Source organism: Molothrus ater, chromosome 1 (assembly GCF_012460135.2).
Source record: "Molothrus ater isolate BHLD 08-10-18 breed brown headed cowbird chromosome 1, BPBGC_Mater_1.1, whole genome shotgun sequence".
Taxonomy (NCBI): Eukaryota; Metazoa; Chordata; class Aves; order Passeriformes; family Icteridae; genus Molothrus; species Molothrus ater.
The window spans coordinates 27840040-27863554 of NC_050478.2; the positions used below are offsets into that span (position 1 = coordinate 27840040).

Here is a 23515-nt window from a genome sequence, read left to right on the forward strand (position 1 = left end):
TGCTGACAGCATATTCCTCTGGGTGACTTGTCTGCTTTCCAAATCAATGGCATAAATAAAGCAACAGGCTTGTGATGGTTTGGCTTGGTTTTTTATTTTCCTCCTTCACACAGTTTATAATTTATAGGAGTGAAAGTCCATAAAGTGAACACAGACATTTATTTTATGATTTGGAATGGGAGCATTGGGTTAAGAGGTTTAAGGACCTGGAAAAGAAAACAAAGCTGAAATGCCATTCTAGAGGAGGAGATTCTCTCTCCTTGATTTTCCTGACAATATCTTGAATATTATTCACTCATCAGTCTAAATACTCAATTGGCCATTCCCAAATTCCTTCGTTTCTGGCTACTCAGCTTAGCACCTGTGGCCATCAGTGAATATTGTGACTCTGCTTTAAACAGATACACATCTTTGTGAAGTAAGATGAAAAATTAAGCATTACATATGCCAAACATCAGCAAGACAATCCAATAATTTTGGTCCTACTGTCATCTCTCATGTCTCAACTATAGCATTGGAATAAATAGAAGCTCAAACTCTCCAAAACTTGAAATTTAGTAAAGCACTGCAATGAGATTATTATGAAAACTTCCAAAACAGTTAAATTTGTTACAAGATGTGGATATAGTTTTCTAGATATTTAATGAATGCACAGAATCAGTGAAGAAGATGAAAATAATTGAAAAATAATTACTTTCTCAGATGAACAGAGATGAAACAAATCAAAGATGATCATGTGATCAAATGCATTAAGGCTAAGACAGTCTGCTAAATTATTGGTTGGAATTTCTTAAATTTGGATTCTTTTCTGCCCCTTCATTTTGTTCCACGAGTGTAATTGCATATGGTTATATTCTAACAAAGAAATAAAAGCTCTGAATATTCATAAAATTCTACTGTTTTTTCTTGAATTCTTACTTCAGGTCATTTAGGTCACCAATAAAGTTCATCTTCACATACAGGTCTCCTCCACAGTGGTGCTGCCAAGAGAGTATTAACCATTTATGGGGACTGCAACCAGAGCTGGTGGGGATGGTTTCCTACGTGGTCTCCTCCATTCTTCCCCCATTCAGAAATTTTTTGGTCCCAGACTAAGCAAGATAACAAGCCTTATCCAAATGATATAGAAAAATAAAGGAAATAGTGCAGAAATTCCTGGGATTTTTTTTTAAGAGGCAGCTATATCCTTGAAGAACTGCTTTAACTACAGCCCCCTTTCCAGCCATTTGAGTTAAGCGACTCTTAGCAGTGACAGGCTGTCCCCACACGTATGGAGCAGCTGCTTCAGGGGAACATGATGTGCTTTGTCACTGGATTTCAAAATCTTTGCTGAAGCACAGAAGCATACAGTTCAAAAAGATACTCTAGTTCTGTTCCATATTCTTACAGTTATAAATGACTGTGCTCAAGTCCTTCAAAATTTCCCAATCTAGTGGGGTCCCAAGAAAGCATTTCAGTAAAAAGGCTGTATGAATTAAAAACAGTTAAAAAAAAAAAAAAGCTTTTCTTAGACTTGTACAATTTGTACAAACCAGCCAACCATTTTTGCTAAACTGTCCCACAAAAGTCTGCTCACAAAGAAAATTATGACTAAATGTTTGAGACACAACAGGAACAGAGTCCATATTACAACAGAAAATTATAGGCTTAACATGAGGCATAATCATCATAACTTGTAATAGGACAAACAGGTTTGCAAGTCAAAATCAGCTTCTTCATACAATTTATGTTTCTCTACATTGCCAGCTCTCTTTAGTAAACCCCAATTTCATCAAAGAGGAAACATTTCAGACAATCAAGTTTTGTCCTCTACATTAACAGCAGTGCTGTCCAGATTTTGTTAGCTATCCAAAGAAAAGTCATTTTATAAGCCACTTTTAATTACTGAATTTGTTTTTTCCTTCAACATTTCTATTTTTCAAATATTTTCAGTGGACCAAAATTTCAGACTAAGGTGAACATGAAGCAAACACAGTCTGTGTAACACATACATTATTGCAGAATGGCCAATAAAAAATCCAATATTTCATCCTTCACGGGAGACTATCTATTCTTCACTCAGCAATAGAGTATATAAATTAAACTTTGATTTTCTTGTTTCACTTCTCTTTACCACGCCTGGTGTGCTGATATGTCAAGAGAATTTTGCCTTTTCAAGGTTTTGCTGACAGCGTTACAGAACCATTTTCTCTGTAGCACCCTTGTGAAAGTTGTTCTTTTTTAAAACCCTTTTCATAATATATCAATTTTGCTATCTCTGCAAAAAATATTACTTGCCTGAGGGTTTTTATTCTTCTTTCAGTCATGCTGCCAGGGGGCTGATTGTTTCTGATTGCTAAAGTCAAAACTCACTGAAAATGCACTACTTAAGCTGAAAAGCATTTCACATGAGAACGGCAGGTTTTGCAGTCACCTTACTTGTCTATATTATTTAGTAACACAGTTACTATGTGATGGAGATTATAAAATCATTTGAGCTGGCTGCATTGACACCCTGGGCAGAAAAATAATTCTATTGTTTCAGATTCTGGAATGGCAGTCAAAGAATAAAGCATTTGATTGCTTAGTGAAGGGTTCAGCATAAATGATGCAAATGGATATACAGCTGATATACATTGGTGTCTAAAAGCTATGTTACCAGCACCAGAATTTCTCACATGAGTCATTTCACCAAGTTTTCTTTTTTATACTATGTAACTGGAAAAAAAATTGATGTGAAGACTAATAAAAATCCTTTGTACAATTAAAACATAATTTTTTCCATTAGATATAAAAATGCCCACTGCATCATTTGTTTAATTTTGACCTCTTTGAAGAATTGATCCTACTTTGTATTATCAATTGTTTCACTGCCTTAGGCAAGAGGGTTTCATTCACTTCCCTGCACCAGCCTGAAATTGCACAAGACACTGTGGTATCTGAACTTAAGACAGTGCTGGTGATCTAAGTGAATTCAAGAGTGAGTGTAAAGATGATGAGTAAAGTATGCCACTGACTTCTAACTATACTTTTACTTTCTTTTACCATTTATCAGAGCTTTGGCATGACTGTATCATTCCTCCCTTTTTTTTACTCAATAATTTTCTTAACCTTTCAAAAACTTAGGGACTTTCAAAAAGAGTGCCTGGCTGCTATCTGATAGCAACTGATGTATAATAAATTATTCCTTGTATTTAAAGGGTAATGATGTTCCTGGGCTAGGTGCAGTGAGGGCTGCATGATGTGAGGCTGGAAAAGGAAGGAGTAAAGGCAATTTTTTCTTTACCAGCAATGAGATTGTGCTGCAGCCAACACCTGGGACTGCCTGAGATGCTGATTTTAAGATTTCTTGTGAAGACCTTCATCAAAGTGTGGATCAAAATCTTAAAGAACTAAAGAAAACCAGACCTAGAAGAGACTGCAAAAAGACTATGCAGTCAGTCCCTCTTCCCTAGTCAAGATCTACTCCAGGTGTGTCATCACTGACACATGCATTTTTCTAGCCTTTGCTTATAAACCTTTGAAAATGGAGGTGCCACACATGGCCCAAGTAATTTTCTCCAGAGTCTCACTATTCCCAGTATTGAGAAGCCCAGCCTCATTCAGCACTGCTGTGATTTTCCCATTATTGTTTTTCCAATATATCCATAATATAGAGAATAGATTGTTCCATTCTTCCTTGTGATGGCTTGTTACATACTTATAGGCATTTCACTCACATCTTCACCCATATGTCCCTCCTTCAACTAAAAAACCCAAGCCTTCCAGTTCTTTCCTGAAACCAGGGAACTCATCATTTTTCTGTTTCACTGCTGGACCATCTCTTGAAAGGAATTGTACTCAAAAAAAAAGTTTTCTACACTTGAAAAAAATATATATTACTGGTTTCTAATTGAAAAGATGGAAGCAATTACATGTTCTGTGATAGAATGTTTAAATGGCACAACAAAAACTCAAAAGTAAGATACCTTGAAAGAAGTTCCTAAACACTAACATAGCAGCAATGACTGTCAGCCTCATTCAGCAAGATATCCTAGTCATTTCACAGTTGAAGTAAAATTGATTAATCAGGCATTGAATGAGAGGGCAGGAAATAGAATCACATCAAAGAAAGGAAGACTAGACTGAAAGAAGATTTTTTGAGTTAAATAAAAACATTCTGGGGGATAGGAAAGAAATACATGAGCTAGCAAGATAATGCCAGAAAAAACAAATCAAAGGTAATACAATTTTAGACATGCATCCAGAAGCCTGTGGAAAGAATTTTCAAAACATCAGTGATTGACAGAACTCTTGAAAAGTAAAGTAATAAATCAAGATATAAAAATAAATATCAGAAAAAAACCAGGGCAGACAGCATAAAGGTACAGATGAGAAAGAAATAGAGGAAGTACATGGAACAAACAAAGAGGTTTTACAGTCTCCCTTTCAGAAATTTTGCCACAGGAATCAAGAGGGACAAACAATATTTCATGCTCATCTATATTAAAAAATACACTGGAATGAGTAGCTGCTGCTTTCTCATGCATCCTTCTCTCTTGTTTTATACTTTTACTGTAAGTCTGACTCAGTCCAGTTTCCTGTTAGTCTTTGTGCCCATCCTCTACATCACCTATTACAAAAATGCGTGACTTGTTAGAGATCAGACACCTGCCTGAATCCTCAGAAACAAAGCAGACATTTGACATGTATCTTCAAGCATTTGGGGGAAATCTAGTTAAGAAAACAGAGGCTAGGGACTAGCACAGCTTAACAGGGCACATGTATGTGATGCTTAGTATGATCACCAGCACAGTTTGCATGTTTCACATCACAGAAAATACTTCAGCTTGATGATGGATGTAGAAGCGGAAATAGCGTGAACTTCATTTTGAGATTTGGGTTTATGCAAAAGAATCCCCTTATGCATGTTTTACTTTAACCAGATAAAAATTAAAGTATGCAAACACAAATAGTGATTACCTCAGAGCAGCGGTTTTCCCATTTTTGTGAGTACACGTGACCTGCCTTGTTTGGTACCCAATTTGTATGTCCCAGTATTTGTTCTCCTGTCTATTCTGTCTGTTACGATTCCTCTTCTTCTTAATTAACTCGCGAGCCTCGGGATCTCGAACTGCCTTTTCTCTGTCCTTTTCCTTGTCTTTGTTCTTCCCTCGTTTCCTCGCTTGCCTTATTTGTCTGGAATGGGGCACCGTGCATGCGCTCCATGGTCCCACGTTCAGGCTGTACAGGCTTTCTTCAACAGTGCACGGGCTGGACCGGCACATCTGGAATTCCGTGAGGTTGGGGCAAGCTGACCCGCCGAACTGCGGCGGAGCCACCACGTGCCGAGTGCGATGCTGGAGCCCATTGCCGCAGGTCTTGGAGCACTCAGACCAGGGCGAGAACTCGGCCACGATGCAGTCCTGCCGGCACGGGATGAGGCACGCCTGCTCCTGCCGCGGCTTCGGCTCAAAGTACTCGCAGATGACATCCTCAGCTGGAACCCCGTTGGACTTCTGTATGCAGGTGATGTCCCTTGTCTGGATCCCTTCCTCCCCTCTGAGGCACTCCAGGGGCTTCTCGTGGCTGCGGGAGAGGACGGGCCGGCACTGGTTCCAGCCGCCGATCTGCCAGTCGTACAGCTCCTTGTGCCAGTCACAGACACGGAAACAGCTCTGCTGGTTGTCCGGCCGCTCGGGCTGCTTGCAGTTCGTGGGCAGCGTGGTCCAGCCCTCCACATGGGCACACCACACCGCTCGCGTCTGGATGCCTCCTGGGCCGCACTCATCTCCCATGCATCTCCCCCACGGACCTGGAAAACAAGAGAAGATGCTAACATTGCTCACTCAAGTTATTTCTCTACCATATTGCAAAAGCAAGCTCTCAGTATTGCCTGTATGTCTAAGAATTTCATCCTTGGAGAAACTCAAACTTTGAGAATGCAAGCATGGGATTACTCTACATCAACATACTCTACATCTTCATTCTCTTCATCTTTTTATGATTAGAGATACATTTCACTTTTTATCCCAGACTAACTGAATATTTAATATTGAATAATTCCTGAACATACACATGAAGTAATCACACTAGAGAACCATGAACTAAGAAATCACATTCACAACTTAGTTTTTGCTGCCAAGGTAGGAGCCAAAGCTCTTCCCTTGAAGGCATGAATTGGATCTCTCTCATTCACTTGAATAACTTTTCCTGGACTGTTTACTTTTTTTCTTACATTTCTACTGCACTACACTTTATACCTTGATGCCAATCTTCCTTCCATATCGCGTGCAAAAATGAGAACAACTACAGAATACATTTTGAAAAACGGTGATTCCAAGTAGGCCACTTCTAGTCTTTCCTTTATTACAACTAAAATAAAAATTAAAATCCAGTTAAAAAATGTTAGTTCCACAAAATCTGTGATATTAGAGAATAGAATAAGTTCTTGAAGACAGAGACATACCAGCTGGTAACTCTCCAAATAACAGAAGCTATTGAATCACAGAATCATAAAATACAGGGTTGGAAGGGATCTCAAGGATCATCTGGTCCAAACTTTCTCTGCAAAAGCACAGTCTGGACAAGATGGCTCAGCACCCTGCCCAACTGTAACTTAACAGTGTCCAATGTTGAGGAATCTATCACTTCCTTGGGGAGAATATTCCAACTTCTGATTGTTCTCATTGTAAGAGCTTCCTCTTGTGCCCAATTGGAATGTCCCCAGGAGTAATTTACACCTAACTTGTTCCTACCATTTTCTGAAATCTCCAAGGTCTAAGGGTAAATATTTGACATGCAACATGTTGTTATAAGAAATGTCAACAAAAATAAATAAAAGGCTATATCCTTGAAAGATTATGTAGTTTTTCCGTTATTAAAAATTGAAATATTCACCCAGTTCAAGATGAAATTTACAAGCCAGAGGTTAAAAAATCCTACATATTTAAAGGTTTTTTAAGATCTCCCCTCATACACACTGTAAATTGACTTACCACATAAGAGCAAAAGAATAAGCAATTCAGAAAAAAAACCTGCAACTATTTATCTAAGAAAACTTGTCTATCTGCAGACACTTGATCACACAGAAGACATTTTGTCTGACTGAGGAAGTCTCTGTCCTATGAAGAAATTAGGGCCAAGCCACACAATCCTCATTCACCTGAATGACCCCAGTACAAGACTATTTCTGTGAGTAAAGCTGTTGAAGAAGCCAGGCTGAGCCTTTACTATTTTCAAAGCAGGTTAACAGCATAATTTTGGTACTGCACAGGAATAAGTGAAATGAACTATGGCAGATACAAATTATTTACAACATCTTCTTGTTGAATGACTGGAAGGAATATGTGGCCACATCTTATTACTGATTCCCATGAGCTTCAAAACTCTCATTGCTTTCCACACAATTTTCATCTCTTCATCCAACATTAACTTCAGTACTAGTTTGGGAATGGGCTGATGATAGGCTATACACTTAGCCTCTGCTTCTCATTATCCCTTTTTTAAGTGAACACTGTGGCTGAACAGTTCACTTGTAGTTCTAAAACCCTGAGAATGAGCACTAGCCAGCTGAAAATAGCCATAGCAGCTGGCAGATTCAGCCCATGGAAAACCTCCCACATTTTTTTGCAAATTAAGTTTGAATTATAGTTACCAAGATCTATCTAGCTATCCAGAAAAATTAATGCATATTAAATATAAACACATTTCAATTTCCATTTCAGCAAGACTGCACTACTTTATCTCACCAGCCTTCCACAAATTACATAATATTGCTGCATTTAATTTGGGTGTATTTACACTGAGTTTAGAGATGCCATTTCCTCAAAACACCACTTTGAACACTTTGCCATTTTTTAAAAAATAAAGACTGCAGAAAATCTTCAATTAGAACAAGATACAAAAACACTCGTGATTGAAATAAATTGCTCATCTTGCAAACTAAGAATTTCTACCTTACCGTGTCATTACACCTTGCATAGGGTTTGTGTGTTCAGTGAGAAAGTCCCTCTTTCTAAAGATCAGGTTGTTACTGTACCTCAGATGAAAAATTCGCCCACTTAGGACTCTATCACATCTCCATTCATCAATAGTCAAAAAAGTCACATTGTACCTAAAAAACATGAACATGCTTGTTTTTGCAAAAATCACCAAAACATCTTCAATCCAATTGTAAGGCAGGTTTACACTATTGAAAATTGTAAGAATCTCAGTCTTGATGCAATAAATACTGCCTTTGGAAATGTAAATATGAACAAAAACTCTGTTATGTGACTGTGCTAACTGGACAAAAAAAAATATGTTCTTTCACTAGATTATAAATATGTTGGTTTTAGAACAGAATACAAAACAATGATGAGATGCACAGATAGACTCATGTAGAAAATTGCCTTATTTTGCTCATCTTGTGAAATAGTAAAACATTTTATTAAATCATTACAGGTGAGTACCAACAAACCACATTTATGAAACCCTTTGAGCAGACTGCTGCTCAGTAATTCTATGTTCATGTGCATATCAACACAGAGCTCTTAGTGATGTATCTGATCCTCCCTCTAATCTACATTAGGCTAATTTTTAAGTTTAAAGACAAAATAACCTGCTTAGAGAAAAAGACTGCAAGTAAAAAAAAGCTTAAATTTTCAGTCTACTCCACACTTCTTTATATGACTATGACAGGGTCTAAAAGGGAACCACAGCTTTGAGGCTTCCTCAAAAAACTAAAGTGCTTCCACACTTGACCAAACCAAATTTCATTTGTGCAGAAAGTTAAAATTTGGGGCAGGTCTTAAAGAAAAAGCAGGAACCAAAACAAAACACAAATACATAATTCTTCCCTGCCATCTAAGCCTCTTCCCTGCCCTCTAAGTCTTCCCTGATTTTAAATGTCAGGAAACTGTCCTGTGCTGTCTGGCCTCCAGAATTGCCTCTGGCCCCGCAGTCCTGGCCATGTACTCCCTCCACACCCTCCTCTCACTCAAATGGTTTCTCTTTCCTATGCTCAGGATCCCAGGATAGTCTTAGTTGGAAGGGACCCACAAGGATCATCAAGTCCTACTCTTCTGTGAATGGTCTATCTGGGGATCAAGCCCACAGCCTTGGTGTTATCAGCACCATGCTCTAATCAACTGCTTGTTTGTGTTTCTTTTAGTCTGAAAACCTTAAATCACAAACCTAAAAACCTTTCTTTTTATGTCTATGGGATAGAATCAAGGATGAATATTTGGTTTTTAATGCATGCTCTAATATGTACAGGAACAACAAAAAAAACAAATGGTACCATTCTTCATGACCAGCTACATTTCCCTTTGAGATTATGGAATATATAGAAAAATAAAAACATAAAGACAAAAGACCTCAACCCTAACACTTCCACACTCAGCAGTCATTAAGAACAAGAGTATCAAGCTAATTTCCAATTAATTAATTTCAAAACACCTATGAATATCCAAGCAATTTCAACAGCTTAATTAATTCATTTTATTTAGGATGAAAGAGAATTGATATTTCAATTCTTTCTTTAGTTTTTAAAGAATAAAATATTATAATTCCATGTATTTCTAGCTATATTAATAGAAACTTGCTTTGACCAAAATTATCATGAAAAATACCAAATTCTTTTTCTTTTGAAAACAATTTATGCCATCCACATTAACAAATACTCCTGTTATTTTTCAGTTGGGCCCCTGGAAGTCTTCAGTTAAGTTACTCACATTTCCCTATACTCAAAAGTCACTATAGCCAACCTCAAGCACTTGCTGAGGAATGTTGTTGCTATGCATTTGTATGTGAAAGTCACAAAAAGAGAGGGAAAGGTTTCTCTCCAATTTTCCTTACAACTACCCATCTCTCTCCCAATTATCAAGAGCCTAAAATAATTCACTTCTAACTTAAGTGGCCCCCAAAACATTGCAAGCTCCAAGGTGAGGCATGGTTGTCTTTTGAAATTAATCACAGGAAAACAGGAAAATAAATGTCTCTGAACTGAGTAAAGGGGCTTTGTGACTTTTCCAAAAAATCAAAGACATGAATCCCAAAGTATTGCTAATCCACTTGTATGTTTTGAATGATTCTCAGAAGTATGAGAAAATCCCACAGAGGTTACCCGTGCTATGCTTTTTATATTGTATCATTATTATGGGTAGTACATTTACCACTGTGCTTGGAAATATGAAATTATGGGATAAAATTCATTTCACAGAAACTAAAGTAGCATACATATGCAACTCAGAATGAAAGAGTTCAGCAGAACACAGTGCAGAGTCTCACCCACCTTACTTAGGGGCTGCAAGAGGTGGGGGGTGGCTGCCCTTTCACAAATCTTCAGCTGATGTTAAGCACTAGTAACAACAAGAAATGTCTTTAGGAAACCTGTCAAGCCTAATCAAGGCATCATAGAATATTTTAATTTGGTCTTTACAAATATTCTTTAGGTTCTCTCTTTCCCAGTGAAGCAGTCTTCACACAGACACGCTGCTGTCCCTGCTGTGTGCTGATCCAGACCCACCTTGCCAATGGGATGCACATGCACTCAAACCATTTCACACTGGGGAAAAAAGGCTGCTGCTGTGAATGCAAAATAGCTTCTCTTTGGATTTGTTCTAAACATAGATGAACGAATCATACTTTGCCTGTAGTGAGCTGAACTTGTTTCATGAAAATACTATCATTTATCCACTCTTTATTTAATCAGTGTTTCACAACTGGCAGATACAGAAATAAATAGGAAGCTTGCTTCTTTTTGTTCTGGGAGTTGCAACTGAAGTCTTATCGAGTTTAAAATGTCATTTGTAATACTTTGTCTTCTAAAGAGATTACTGTAAAATACAATATTAAGATTCCCTCTAAGCTTCTGAAGGATTAAGATTAATTTTTTTAGAGAGCAGGAACATAAGTGAATTAACCATTCATGCAAGTTTTTTCTGAAATTTCAGGGACTGATCACAATGGACTCAAAAACTGAAAACTAAACCCCCACTAAAGCACTGACAGTTTTGCAGCTGAGAACAAAGTAAGCTATCATTGTATTTATTATAGTATATTTAATATAGTAAATTTTAATACTGTTTCAGGTATTAAAATTATCTCTGTTTTAAAAGAACTTACTTTGTACTCTGATCCAGGACAAATAAGGCTACGTGAAAATCCCTTGAGCTCTTCTCCTCATACAAATACAAAGAAAGACAAAATAATCCCCCAACTATCTTCAAACATGAAACTCCAAACACATCTTAAAGCATTGACCAAGACATTACTTGCATTTTTAACAAATGAGGGTTGCACTGATTTGAACTGAATTTTGCTGTACTTTCTGTGAGAATTGGTTTTGACCCATTTTGTGTTACTGGTTTGGTGCCTGTAAGTAGCATTAACAGTTTAATGCCAGGGAGAAAGACTCAGACTGAATGAGACAATGAGCAGCTTAGTTTTCAGTATTTTGAGAGGATTGTATTTAATGGGACTATTGAGAGACTGATTAGCAAAAATCTACTTTTTCTAAGTTCAGAAACAAGCTAACCTTACCTAATATTGGAGACCTCAAATTTCTTTGTATCATGAAAAGGTTCTGAAGAGGGCAAAAAAGGTTAACTGGGTGATACAGGGCTGAGTCAGAAGAACACAAGTATTACAAGATAGAGTTCAATCCTAAGCAGTAAATCTCAAGAGAGGTCAAAAAGACACAGATCAAGAAGTATTTGAAGGACTCAGAAAATGACAATGAATGCAAACTGCAGCTCCTGATAGTGGAGCTGGTCAAAGAGCTGGGTGAACAGCAGGTCACTAAGAATACAGCAGCTTCAGAGCTTTGCCAAAATCACTTGCAGATCTGCTTGGCTGAATTAAAATATAATAAGCACATCTGTAACTTGGTACAGTATGCCTGTATTATTTATATTTGCTTTACACAAAGGAAAAACAACCACTGCTGCAACAAAGTATTTATATCACAGGCAGTAGCTAATTGCAGAAGTCTAAACAGGGAACAAACTCACTGATACAGAGACACTGCCTGTCACACTGGCAAAAGGTAATACAGCAAAATGCTGTAATTCTAGATCAATTACCGGTAGCTTCTTTTTTTTTATTCTTTTCTTTTTTAATACAGAGTCTGTCATGCTGCCAACACCACATGCTGGCCGCATTTGGACAGACAGATTCTATAATTTATACTACTGGGAGTGCCAGCACAGTAGAAGAGCACTGATAGACAAAACCTTTCTTTTGCATCTTTCCCAGCCATGGCAGGACTCCCTGGGTGCTGTATGACTTGCTGCCTGCTCTGTTTGCCAGCAAATTTTCCCCTCCAGGAGTGCTATGGATCACCTTGACTGCCGTTTCTATTTAATGCTTTTGTCTTTCTTGGCTCCTCTTTCAGAGGTTGAAAAGAACATGCAAGGCAGTGTCTGCATCAAAGAAAAGGGATTTAGAATGTAGAAGAGAAATAAAACCAGAAAGGATTCTTAATGTAATAAAACATAACACCTGTGATTCAGAGGAATATAATGAAGTATCAAATATGCCTATAAATTATTTAACTCTTAGATCAATTTTTTTATTTTCTAATAGCATAACGAAGAGCGTAAACCTCAGTGCAATTCAAAGAATTTCAAAATCTTAAGAAGAAGTTTTTGAAATTTCTCAAATTAACAATGAAATATTAAAAATGACCACTAAAATGTAATGCAAATGAAACTAATTTATAAATTGCACATTATTTTCCCAGCTTTCCAGAGTACTTCAAACAGTGGAATAAAAGCAAATTCAAGCATATCAAAATCAGCCTCTTAGTTATCTTTCTAGGTGTGCATATAATTATTAAAGCACTTAATAAAACGTGGGCCCTTTTATTTTTGTTTTCCTCTATTAATATCCATTGGAAAATACATTCACACATGTTCCCAGTACTATTCACTGTATGGTAACTAACATTATCCATCTGTTTTCCAACTTCTCTAAAAATCATGAATGTAACACACATGATACAAACATAGGAGTAACCATAACATTTTAAATTCTGACATCAACATCACTAAAGGCGTAATAGTTATTCAGTGTTTCCCTAACAGCACTGTCACATTAGAACCTCACAATTACTAGAACCAAATATTTATTTTCCTCCAGCAAAGAGGAAATTAAATTTTGTACATCAGAAAATTGGTGAGTCTAAGACAAGGTTGTATATTCCCTAACAAAAATGTTGAATGCAACATGATTTCCCAGTGTTGGTGTGGTTTCTTGTTCTGTAATTCATGGCAGTTTTACCACCACATTTCACTTGGTAGAGAGGTTATTTGGCTGCTCTGTGTTTTTTTCTGTGCTTTAATATTGTGACAACTATAATAGACATTGACTCTATTTTCCATTTGTTATAAACACAGAGAGGCTAAAAAGTATCTATTTCTACAGCACAAAAAATGGAAAGGAAAACAAACATAAAGAAATTAAATATTCTCAAGAATTTTCTCCTCTTTTTAATATCATGCTAGTTCTTCATCTGCCCTTCTCAGCCAGGGCTGAGAACCTAATTCAATACTTATATTAAAAAACCCTCAACCACCTTCTTATATTTGTCACTGTTTAATATTTATTTTGTTGCTCTGGCAATACACATTCAATTTTTAAAATAAACTGCATCAGGATCCACACTTTTCATAATACATTTCTGCCCAAAGTAATTTGACTGTACAGTGGTGGAACACGCTGGAAATTGCTATCTGCACCGAAGCTATCAAGAGCCTTCAGCTTGCAGGACTAGTGCAACATGTTTTTCTGAAGTATATACTGGTACATAAACAAACATGAAAGGTAGACAGCTCACTGTGCAGAACATTTCTGGCTTTGTGCTGTTGTTATCACCTGGAAAGAAATCCTCTCCTTCAGGCTTATTAAAAACTTAAGCTAATTCCCAAAACATTATTTAGTTTTAAAACAGTTCTTCCTCCAAATTTCTTTAGCACAAATTCCTCTCACTGTTCATTTTCCCTTTACATAGTATAGCAGTAGCAGACAAAATGAATATTAAATGAACACACAAAAGGAATATTTAATTGAAGCCGCATGGTTTAAAGAAAAACAGAGCTTCTATGTTCTACAAAGCAATTACATTGCTTTGAGCTTCTAGTCATGTTGGAATAAATACTTCTGATATTGAATAGAGTTTCTTCTAGCCAACAGTCTGTTTACATATAAAGCTGGTTCATGAATGTTTCTTAGTTTCATTAGAGGTGGTGTTAAATCATCCTAAGATATTCCTCACATTGCTCTCCTTACGTTGCCTCTCTAGGCACACTGGTGGCTGAAAAGCAGGTAACACTCTTCTGAGAAAATGATGATTCTCATACATAGCAAACACTCCTGCAGGCTTTGTAAGATGGATGAAAGGTTTTATTAACCTTTGCTTGTATCTCTGCCACACTTCTGTTTTGGTTTTCTTCTGATCATCCACTGTTGAAAGCTGCTCTGCCTCTCCCCTGTGAGGCAGCTGCACCGAGTCAGGCCAAAGGCCTACCTACCCCAGCAACAAAGAACTGGAGCTTGGAGAAGGTACAGAAATATGGTGGGCAAATATGATTGATGTCTTCCCTGGTACCCTCCCAGCTTCCCATCAATTCCAGCTCACACACCACAGCAGACATGTTGGTACAAACTTTCTCATATAAATAATACTTATACACGGACATCAGATAAAGAAAATCCATGTGTTCCACCACCTTCTAAGATCAGTTTTAGAACTCATATTAGAAACTCCTAAATTTACTGCTCTTTTTTCCATGCTACCAGAATGTAATGATAAAAATGTACCAGAAATTTAATGATAGAAAGCAAATGGAATGAACCTATTTTTTTCATATACAGTGGGCAAAGAAAAATGAAACAAAAACCAATCCCATGAACAGCAGGGCCAATTGCAAGTAAATCCATGAAATCAGCAGTTACTCCCAACTATTATTCAGACTGTAATCATGAGCAAATATTATCATTTTACAATCAAAGCCCTATAATAATATGTGTAACAAAAAAACATCACCATGAATTATTCTTATCTGTGTCCCTGTAGACTTTTACAGCTCCGTCTCTGTCAGAATCTTATTTTAAGAGATAGGTTACTGAGAAAACCAATTCAGAATCCAATGCCTAGTAAAGAGAAGGATTTCATTTGTATAGATTAAGATGAAGTTTTCTCCTTGGTTTTGAACGAAGATTCACTGTTTTCTTCCTATAAGCATTTTATATTCATTTTATCCACAAATCTGAAAGCAAATTTTAACCGAAACACTGCTGAGACAACAACTCACATAACCTGAAAATCTCACTGTCAATGAGTGTTCTTACTAACCATATGAGGAAATGCAGATTTTTGCACTAATTTAACTAATAGTGGCTTGTCCTCCGCTTTTCATCAGAATGAATCCCAACTAAATCCATTGTAAACACATTATTAGTCCTTGTCATGACACTTCGGGCATCAGCAGGTGTTGCAGCACCAATTTCTTGGTAATGTTAGGAGAGTTTATTTTTGTGCAGCCTCATGTAATCTAATGATAATTAGTCATACTGAAGAGTTAACAGAGACTTTAAATCAGATTTAATTTCTATCATAAATAATTTTGCATTTCAGTTTGTTAAATGCCATTTTCTTTAGTGCACACAGACTGATGCCTTAAAAAAAAAGAGTGTTTCTGTTTCAATTTTCATCAAGACCAAGTGAATGCTTTTATTTTTCTGCCTCTGTTTCATTTTCTGCCCTTTGATTTCTTTCCCTTGTTCATCATAGCCTCCTGCTGTGGTGCTGATGGCCAGAAGTGCTAGTTGTGAGGCTGCTGCAACCACAGGGTACGCCCGTCAGCACAGGCCATCATGCTTGTGCCAGCCCAGTGGTTCCTAATTCCAGGCTCTGCTCACATTAGCCAAGGGCAAACAAGTCAAAAACCTCCTCCACTGAGAAATGGAGAAATTCACTTATACGGCTTTTCAGAAACTGGCTACAGCTTTTCAGCTAGGCTACTGGAACCAGAAACCAGAAATTAAACATAGTATCTTTGCACACTGACTTGTTTAAAAGGTCAGGCTTCCTGCAAGGTATGATGTCAGACAAGGCAGCCAGAAGCTGGTTATAAGAAAACACTACAGTTCAGCTGCATGAAGTCATGAAAATATTTAGGTTCTCAGTCCCACTGCTACTAGCCTGCAGGATGATCTATGTACACCACTTCTGTCACCTTGCACTTCAGCTTCTCCAGTGTAAGGCAAGGACAACAAAATGAATTTTTAAAGCCCATTTTAGGTATTCACGAAAAACTGTGTGCAATAAGTAAATAGCAGTAAGACTACAAGTTCTGTCATTTTGTCTCTGGAAGCACACAGTTTACTCAGTATCTTTCCCTGGAGTTTTGCTCTAAATCCCAGTTGTGTGGAACAGTGTGTTTTAATAAAAAAGCAAGAAGCCCAGATGATAAACTAATGCTTTTTCTTACTCTTGACAGAAATCTTATTCATAGAGCACAGCATGTATACTTCTCATCTGTGTCTTCCCTCTGACTCCTTGGCCACAAGAGAGTTAATACAGATTTTCAAAGATCAAATAAGAAGGTTTCTCATATCTCTGGATTCTTTATAGCATTCTTCGCCACTAATGGAATGAAATAAAATAGCAGATCTGAACTTAATGAATATCACTTAAATAATGCAATGACTTGTCATCCTTTTGGCTTTCTTCTAATTCATTGGAGCAAAGAAAGCTTAATGAAATTGCATATACAGAAAAATATGCAAAGGGTCAAATGTATATAATTATCTTTATTTACCTTTAAATATTTCATTATTTAAATTGCCTCATTGTTGGGCTGAAATTACAATTCAGTCATAACTCTTCTGAAGTGCACTAAGACTTTATGTCTTGCTGAGATACATTCTCCCTAGCATTTCCTCTGTTCATTTATTATTCATTATCATCTGCATTTTGCCAAATTCCTTTGAAACCCATTTTCCATTTAAAATGGCAACTTTCCCTTAAAACTGTGGTGCATTCATCATACAGACATGGTACTCAAAACTCTGTGAATGCAAGGCAACTCAGTCTTGTGGATATGCTCAAAATACAGGTGCCACTGTATATCAGAGAAGAATAGATCTACATTAGTTTTGAAGAAATCTCATCAGGACCATATGACACCTGTCACTGCAATGTATGCAAAATAAGCAATGTCTTCATCTGACTGCCCTGTAATCAATCATTTTTGTTCAGACATAATTGGGAGAAATAATTAGTTCAAGAAAGTGACTATTACTTAGTCACTTATTTCCATCTGGCAAATGTGTTGTAAAATTGTACTAAATAAGCCATTTTGTCTATTTGTGATATTGGAAATATATCTAAAAAACCCCTTTATGTATGTAATTTTCTCAATTTTTGTTTTAAAAATAAGTAATATGAAAGATTAGTCCAGGCAGTTATTTCAGGACCTTAGACTATATCATAACATTGACTTTTAAACAGAAATCCCCATTAATCACAGCAGGGACTGCTACTTAAAAATACATGAACTTGAGCTGATGTTATCACACTGATCTATCACAAGAACCCCGGATGTCCTATTTAAAATGCAATGAATCACTGTTACAAAAAAATTAAATGTACACATGTATTTTAAGGACTGCACCAGAAGAATACTCTCAGAAATATCTAGAAGATATCTTAAAATTCCTCTCACCCATCAAAGAAACAGAAACACAGCACCTAACCTTTGCTTTAGTCTTTTCTCCTAGCATAAAACCCACTTTTTCCTTACCACTGCCAGTACTACCTTTGAATTTTAGAGTTACTTCACAAAGGTTATTTTATAAGTAACAGCAGAATCTTTTAGCAGATGCTAAAAGATTTTTTGCTCTTTCTCTTGGCAGGTAATGTTTTTCTTTAGCATCATCTTAAACCTTCTGTAGACTTGGAAGGATTTATTTGATTACTATATTGGGAAACCTCCCAGTTAAAAGAAGGTGAGAGGCAAAGAATGTATTAGGAGACTTTGCACATGCAAAGCTACACAATGTCAGGGCAAACTGCACGTTTGTCTCCAGAAAGGCAAAAGCAAGAAGTTAATTTTTCTCTTTTCTAATAATCTGCTACTTCTTTGAAAATTGTGCTAAAGCAGTGAATTTAGCAGTGAGGAATGTCATTGATTACTCTTCTGGTACCACTTTTTGTCACTACTATTCTCCTGTTAGATCCTCATTCAGCATTCAAGAAACCTGCAAACCTTAGATTTTCATCAGACATTGTTAAAGTAAAATTTCACATAATATGTACCATGAGGTGGTAATCAGATATTTACCAAGGGAATTCTTTCAGATTTAATTTTTAAAAGAAAAAAAAAAAAGAAATTTTATTAAAAACAGGTCTGGCAGAACTCTGGTGGAGATTTTAAAAAAAGCTCTACAGGAAAGAGAAATCCTTCCAGGGAATTTAGCACAAAGTAAAACATAGTAGGCAGATGGCAGTTATACCGCTATTCAAATAAGTAAAGAGAGGGAGAAAGGAAATAATCCTTTGGTTTCTGCTATTCTAGAAAGCCAGCCACAATTCCAGAAGGTCATCCAGTAACGATAACCCACACAGTATTTCTTCTACCAAGTATACCTCTGAGAAAGGCATGTAAATGTAAAGCAAGCAAAATTCACATTACTACAGGATTTTTAAAGGCACCAATTATACTTAACAAAGAATGTTTTAAATCTGATCTTGACTGTTGCCAAATTCTCACAGTCAGCATAAACTTAGGGACCATTTCATCAGCTGCTGAGATAAAACTTGGCAGAACTTAATGTTCCACAAAATAGGAAGGCCTGAAGGAAGGGTGCAAAGAGGATGGAGCCAGGCTCCTTTCCAGCGACAGGACCAGAGGTAACAGGCACCACCTGAAACACAGGAGGTTCCCCCTGGACATTAGCAGACAAGTTTTGGCTGGAATAGAGTTCATTTCCTTCAAAGTTCATAGTAGTTCACATGGGGTTATATTTTGGATTTGCGCTGAAATTAGTGCTGATAATCTAGAGATGTTTTCATTATTACTGAACAGTGTTTACACAGAGTCAAAGCCTTTTCTGCTCTTTATACCACCCTACCAGCAAAGAAACAGGAAGTGCACAAGTTGTTGGGTGGGAAGACAGCTGCGACATCTGAACCCAAAAGATCCAAGGGATGTTCCACACTATATGGCATCATGTTCAGCATTAGGAGTTGGATTTTGATGATCCCAGTGGGTCCCTTCCATCTCAATATATTCTATGATTCTGTGATATATTACTGGGGAAGAAGGAAGCACAGAATATTCAGAACTATGGTGTCTGTCTTCCCAAGTAACTCTCACTTGTGCCAGACCCCTGCTTCCCCAGAGATGGCAGAACAACTTCCTGCCCATGGGAAGAGGTGAATCAATGAATTCCTTGTTTTGCTTTGGTTGTGCACGTGACTTTTACCTTACCTATTAATGTCTTTATCTCAATCCATAAATTTTCTCACTTTTCTCCGTTTCTCACTTTTTTAAAATTTTCTCACTTTTCTCACTCTCTCCCCCATCTCAACAGGCAAAGCAAGCAAGCTGCTGTGCAGGGTTTAGTTGCCAGCTGGGGTTAAACCATGACAGTCAAGAAACTCTTTCATTGTGAGGGGGACTGAGCACCAGAACAGGTTGTCCAGAGATGACAGAGAGTCTCCATCCTTAGAGATACTTAAAAGCTGTCCTGGACAACTGACTCTAGTAGCCCTGCTTGAGCAGGATATTTGGACAATGTGACCTCTGCTGTTCCCTTCCAACCTCACCTGCTCTGTGACTCACCTGTTCTGTGACTCTGAAATACACATATCCATTTGAAAGTCAAAAGTCACAAAGGCAGTATTTGGTTATGTATTTTCCAGAATCTCCTCAATTTTTTAATTTCACTAGGCTGAAGGTTAATGCACTAGATGAAGTCTTAAAGACATTATGCATTTATGAAAGTAGACAGCAAGAAAATGCTCTCGGTTAAGGTTTGGAATCCATGAATCACTGGCCTTTTTATAAAGTCTGTATCTTTCTAGAAATGGCTATTTAATTCCATGCCACAGAGTCTGTATCAGAAAGCTGACAGGAAGAACAATTTATTATGAAAACTCTCTATAGAATTAAAAACTTAACTAATAGACAATTACCATAAACTTAAATTTGCAACATGTACTCACACTTCATTAAATATTAACTACATTAGAAAATAATTCCTAAATGTTTTTTGTAATTATTACATTCAGTTGAGTAGAGAAAGAAATGTGACAGATACAAAATGGAAAAAAAAATTAAATTATACATTGAAAAATCTTAACAATGCACTTTTTATGGATTGCCACAAATGCTAAATCTCATAGTTTAAGCTTCATTGAGCAATATATACTTCTATTCATTCTAAAAAGCCTTCCAGTACTTCAAAGTATTAGACAAATAATAATTTTCTAAATAGTGAAGGATCAGTCCTTTTGCAAATTTGATTTAAGAGAGAAAATTATTGAGATAATAGTTTTCCACAGAATTCAGTCCATCAAAACTCCTGAAATGATGCTATGCTATCAGGTCAATCAAATTTCTAGGTAAGCAAATAGTTTACTTCACATTCTTCAATTTTGCTAATGACTGATTATACCTGAATGCCTTGAGTAACTTAAAACAGAACTTCAAGAAAGAGAGAAAGTCCAAGAGTGTCCTTTTATGGTATAATAATATTCTCTTAAAGGCCATTCCAGGAGGCAACAGTACCTTAGTGGGAAGCTATTGTGGCACATCCCAAGAAGTCTCACTAAGCTAAATAACAAATCCTATCCTTTTAAAAGACTGAGATAACATTATATCACTTTAGCGCAGCTCCTTTGGCTACATCACTTAGGAAATTAGAAATGTCATTCTCTATTTTAATTCACCTTCAGGAAAGAAGGTTAACTCATTGGCAAGGAAATTTTAACAGGTCAGATCTTTCAAAATCAATAATGAACTGCACTGGAGATATCTTTCCAAAGGGATAACTTCAATTAAAACAGCCCTCACCAGCGATAATGAGTAGAGAAGGAAGGTTAGTGTTGGACAAAGAAACACTGGCCCCCTTGCCAAGTACGTGATGCAAAGATACTTATCAGCCTGAATTATGCAGAAATATCTTCAAAAGGCCCTGGAAAACAGAAAGGTCATTTTGGTCTCAAGGAGACTCTCTACAAAGGGGTAAGAGTGACTGAGAACCTTTCCTAATAATTTTTAAAAACTTATCAATATCAAAATGTTCATTGGGTTCAGAAACAAAAAAAAACCTGTTATGGGAATTTCAATGTCACAAAGGACATTGACAGTGATCATATGGTCACTGTTTATTTTTCTGGAGAATGTACAATAGGTAATTATCCATCCAGGCTACATTAGCAGTCATAAAATCTCCCTCACCTTCTTCTGATGCACTATGGAAAAAGCAATGTGCTCAAGCAGGGACATATCTGAATTTCACCTAAGTCTCCATCATAATCTAAAATTTGACTCAATTCCAATTTTACTGAAGAATTGCTTCCTTTTAAAATATAAAATTTATTATTAGATTACAACAACTGCCTCATGGGGAAGTATAATAAAACAATTATAAGTCAAATGCAGAAGCCTAAATTTGTCTATCTTGACCTCATTATTGAATTTTTGATTCCAATGGCTTTTTGCACCTCTTCTTACTTTATAATAGTACTATTTAGGATGCTTCTTTTCCATGAAATGAAAAATAGCCACAGTCATCTAGACAATGGTCACACTTCAAGAAGGGCACATTTATTTGTCCAACAGCAGGTTATTGCAAGCAAAGGAAAGCTCAACCCTCTATGAGCTGAAACACTGAAATAAACAAAAGTCAGCTGGATCGCAAAGAGAATAAAATATACTCCCAACCACAGGAATCTTATTATTATATGCAAATCACAGCATTCTGTTTAATTAGTAAGCTCTGCATTTTTCCTTTAGATTTTTAAAGGCAATGAAGATATTCCAGAGTAGGAGGTTATAGCGATAAGAAACCCGACTTCATGCAAGTCAAACAGAATTTCACCAGTTTAGCACAGGACCATATATATCTATCTATCTTATCAGGCAGGGCATTGTGAAGGAAAAAAGGAACTCAAATCAGAAAGGAGACTTCTTTCTTTCAACCATTCAAACAAACCACCAGGAAGACAGAATTCTCTCCCCAGAAACTTTGAGAATGAAACTAGATGCTTTTCTGGAAGATGCATTCCATTACTTATGATAATTTTATTTTTCTAAGAGCCAAACGCACCTGACCTTACTGTGCCAGATGTTGTGTGATTCCAGAGACCTGGAGTGTCCAGGTGCTACTCCACAGAGCTCACAGGCCGGATTGGGCTCAGGGGATACATTGGCTACATTGAGATATGTACCATACACATGCAGAATAAACAACATGATGACTGTAAGTGTGTTAGTTGGACTAATGTTTTTCTTTGATCGCTTGCTTTGCTGGGCTCTCCCGGGAATGTTTATGTCAAACAGAAAAAGGGAAAACTGTAGAGAAGAGCCAATAAGAAGTGTGAGTGGAACTTAGGTACTGCAACAATAAGAAAGGCAAGAAGAAATGTCTCAACAGTCAACCAGAAAAGGAAAAGAGATAAAAACAGTGGATTTCACAAACAAAATCCCCCTAATTTAGTTATTTCTGAAGCTGCTACTGCAGGTAGCAGGTCTTCAACTGTCTCAAAATCTACTTGCTTCAGTTAGGCAGGAATTTTTAATAATTTTCAAAACAGATAGTAATTCTGCAATCCACACAAATTAGTGCAGTATTTTGTTGCAGAACACCTAAAGACATTCACACAAGCATTTGCTCACTTAGCCCTGACCCCCTGCTTGCAGACACCCCAGCCTGAGCAGTGCTGGCAGTGCAGGCACACTGCCCACTCCTTGCCCAGCAGTGCAGGTGGAATGCTGCTCACACCCCTGATGTGAGATTGGACTTCCTCCAGTCACATTGCTGCAGCCAAGGGGCATCCTAACCTGACCCACAGGCAAAAGGCATTTGCAGGAGTGGCTGTTGCTGCCAGATGACCCATACACCAAGCATCCCTGTCAGTTTGCCACAGCCATGGTATCTCTTATGACCCCATGGTAGCTATTGGTGATTAGGTGAGTGGCCATATGGGTGCCATGCTGCTCATCTTTCCTACTGTCTCCTTAAAGCTGTAGTTTATAAGGTCTTGTCAGATCCCATTACTGTTTGAACCACAGCACCTCATCATGCATTAAAATTAAGACACCTGTTGCAAGTCCAGAATTAAATTTAAGCTAGATGCTAATGCAGAGTAAAAATACCATTACTAGATCAGGAAGCATTTTTCCAGCATAAATTAATTTGAAGCAGTCTATTAATATTATCCAAATAATCTGTTATGATTCTATGTTAACAGAGTAAAATATTACATAAAAAGCTGTTTTAAACATGCCAGTGGGTAAACTTGCTTTCTTGTCTTTAAAGAGAAGGTCAAATAAAACAC

General features: G+C 37.1%; 1 protein-coding gene across 1 annotated transcript in view; it reads right to left on the reverse strand.

Moving 5' to 3' along the window:
• The window catches only part of THSD7A (thrombospondin type 1 domain containing 7A), a 254351-nt gene that overhangs the window by 112576 nt on the left and 118260 nt on the right, over nt 1–23515 (reverse strand). Inside the window, exon 4 of the mRNA XM_054514269.1 lies at nt 4942–5773. Coding sequence (XP_054370244.1) covers nt 4942–5773 — 832 coding nt within the window. The remainder of the gene's footprint in view (nt 1–4941; nt 5774–23515) is intronic.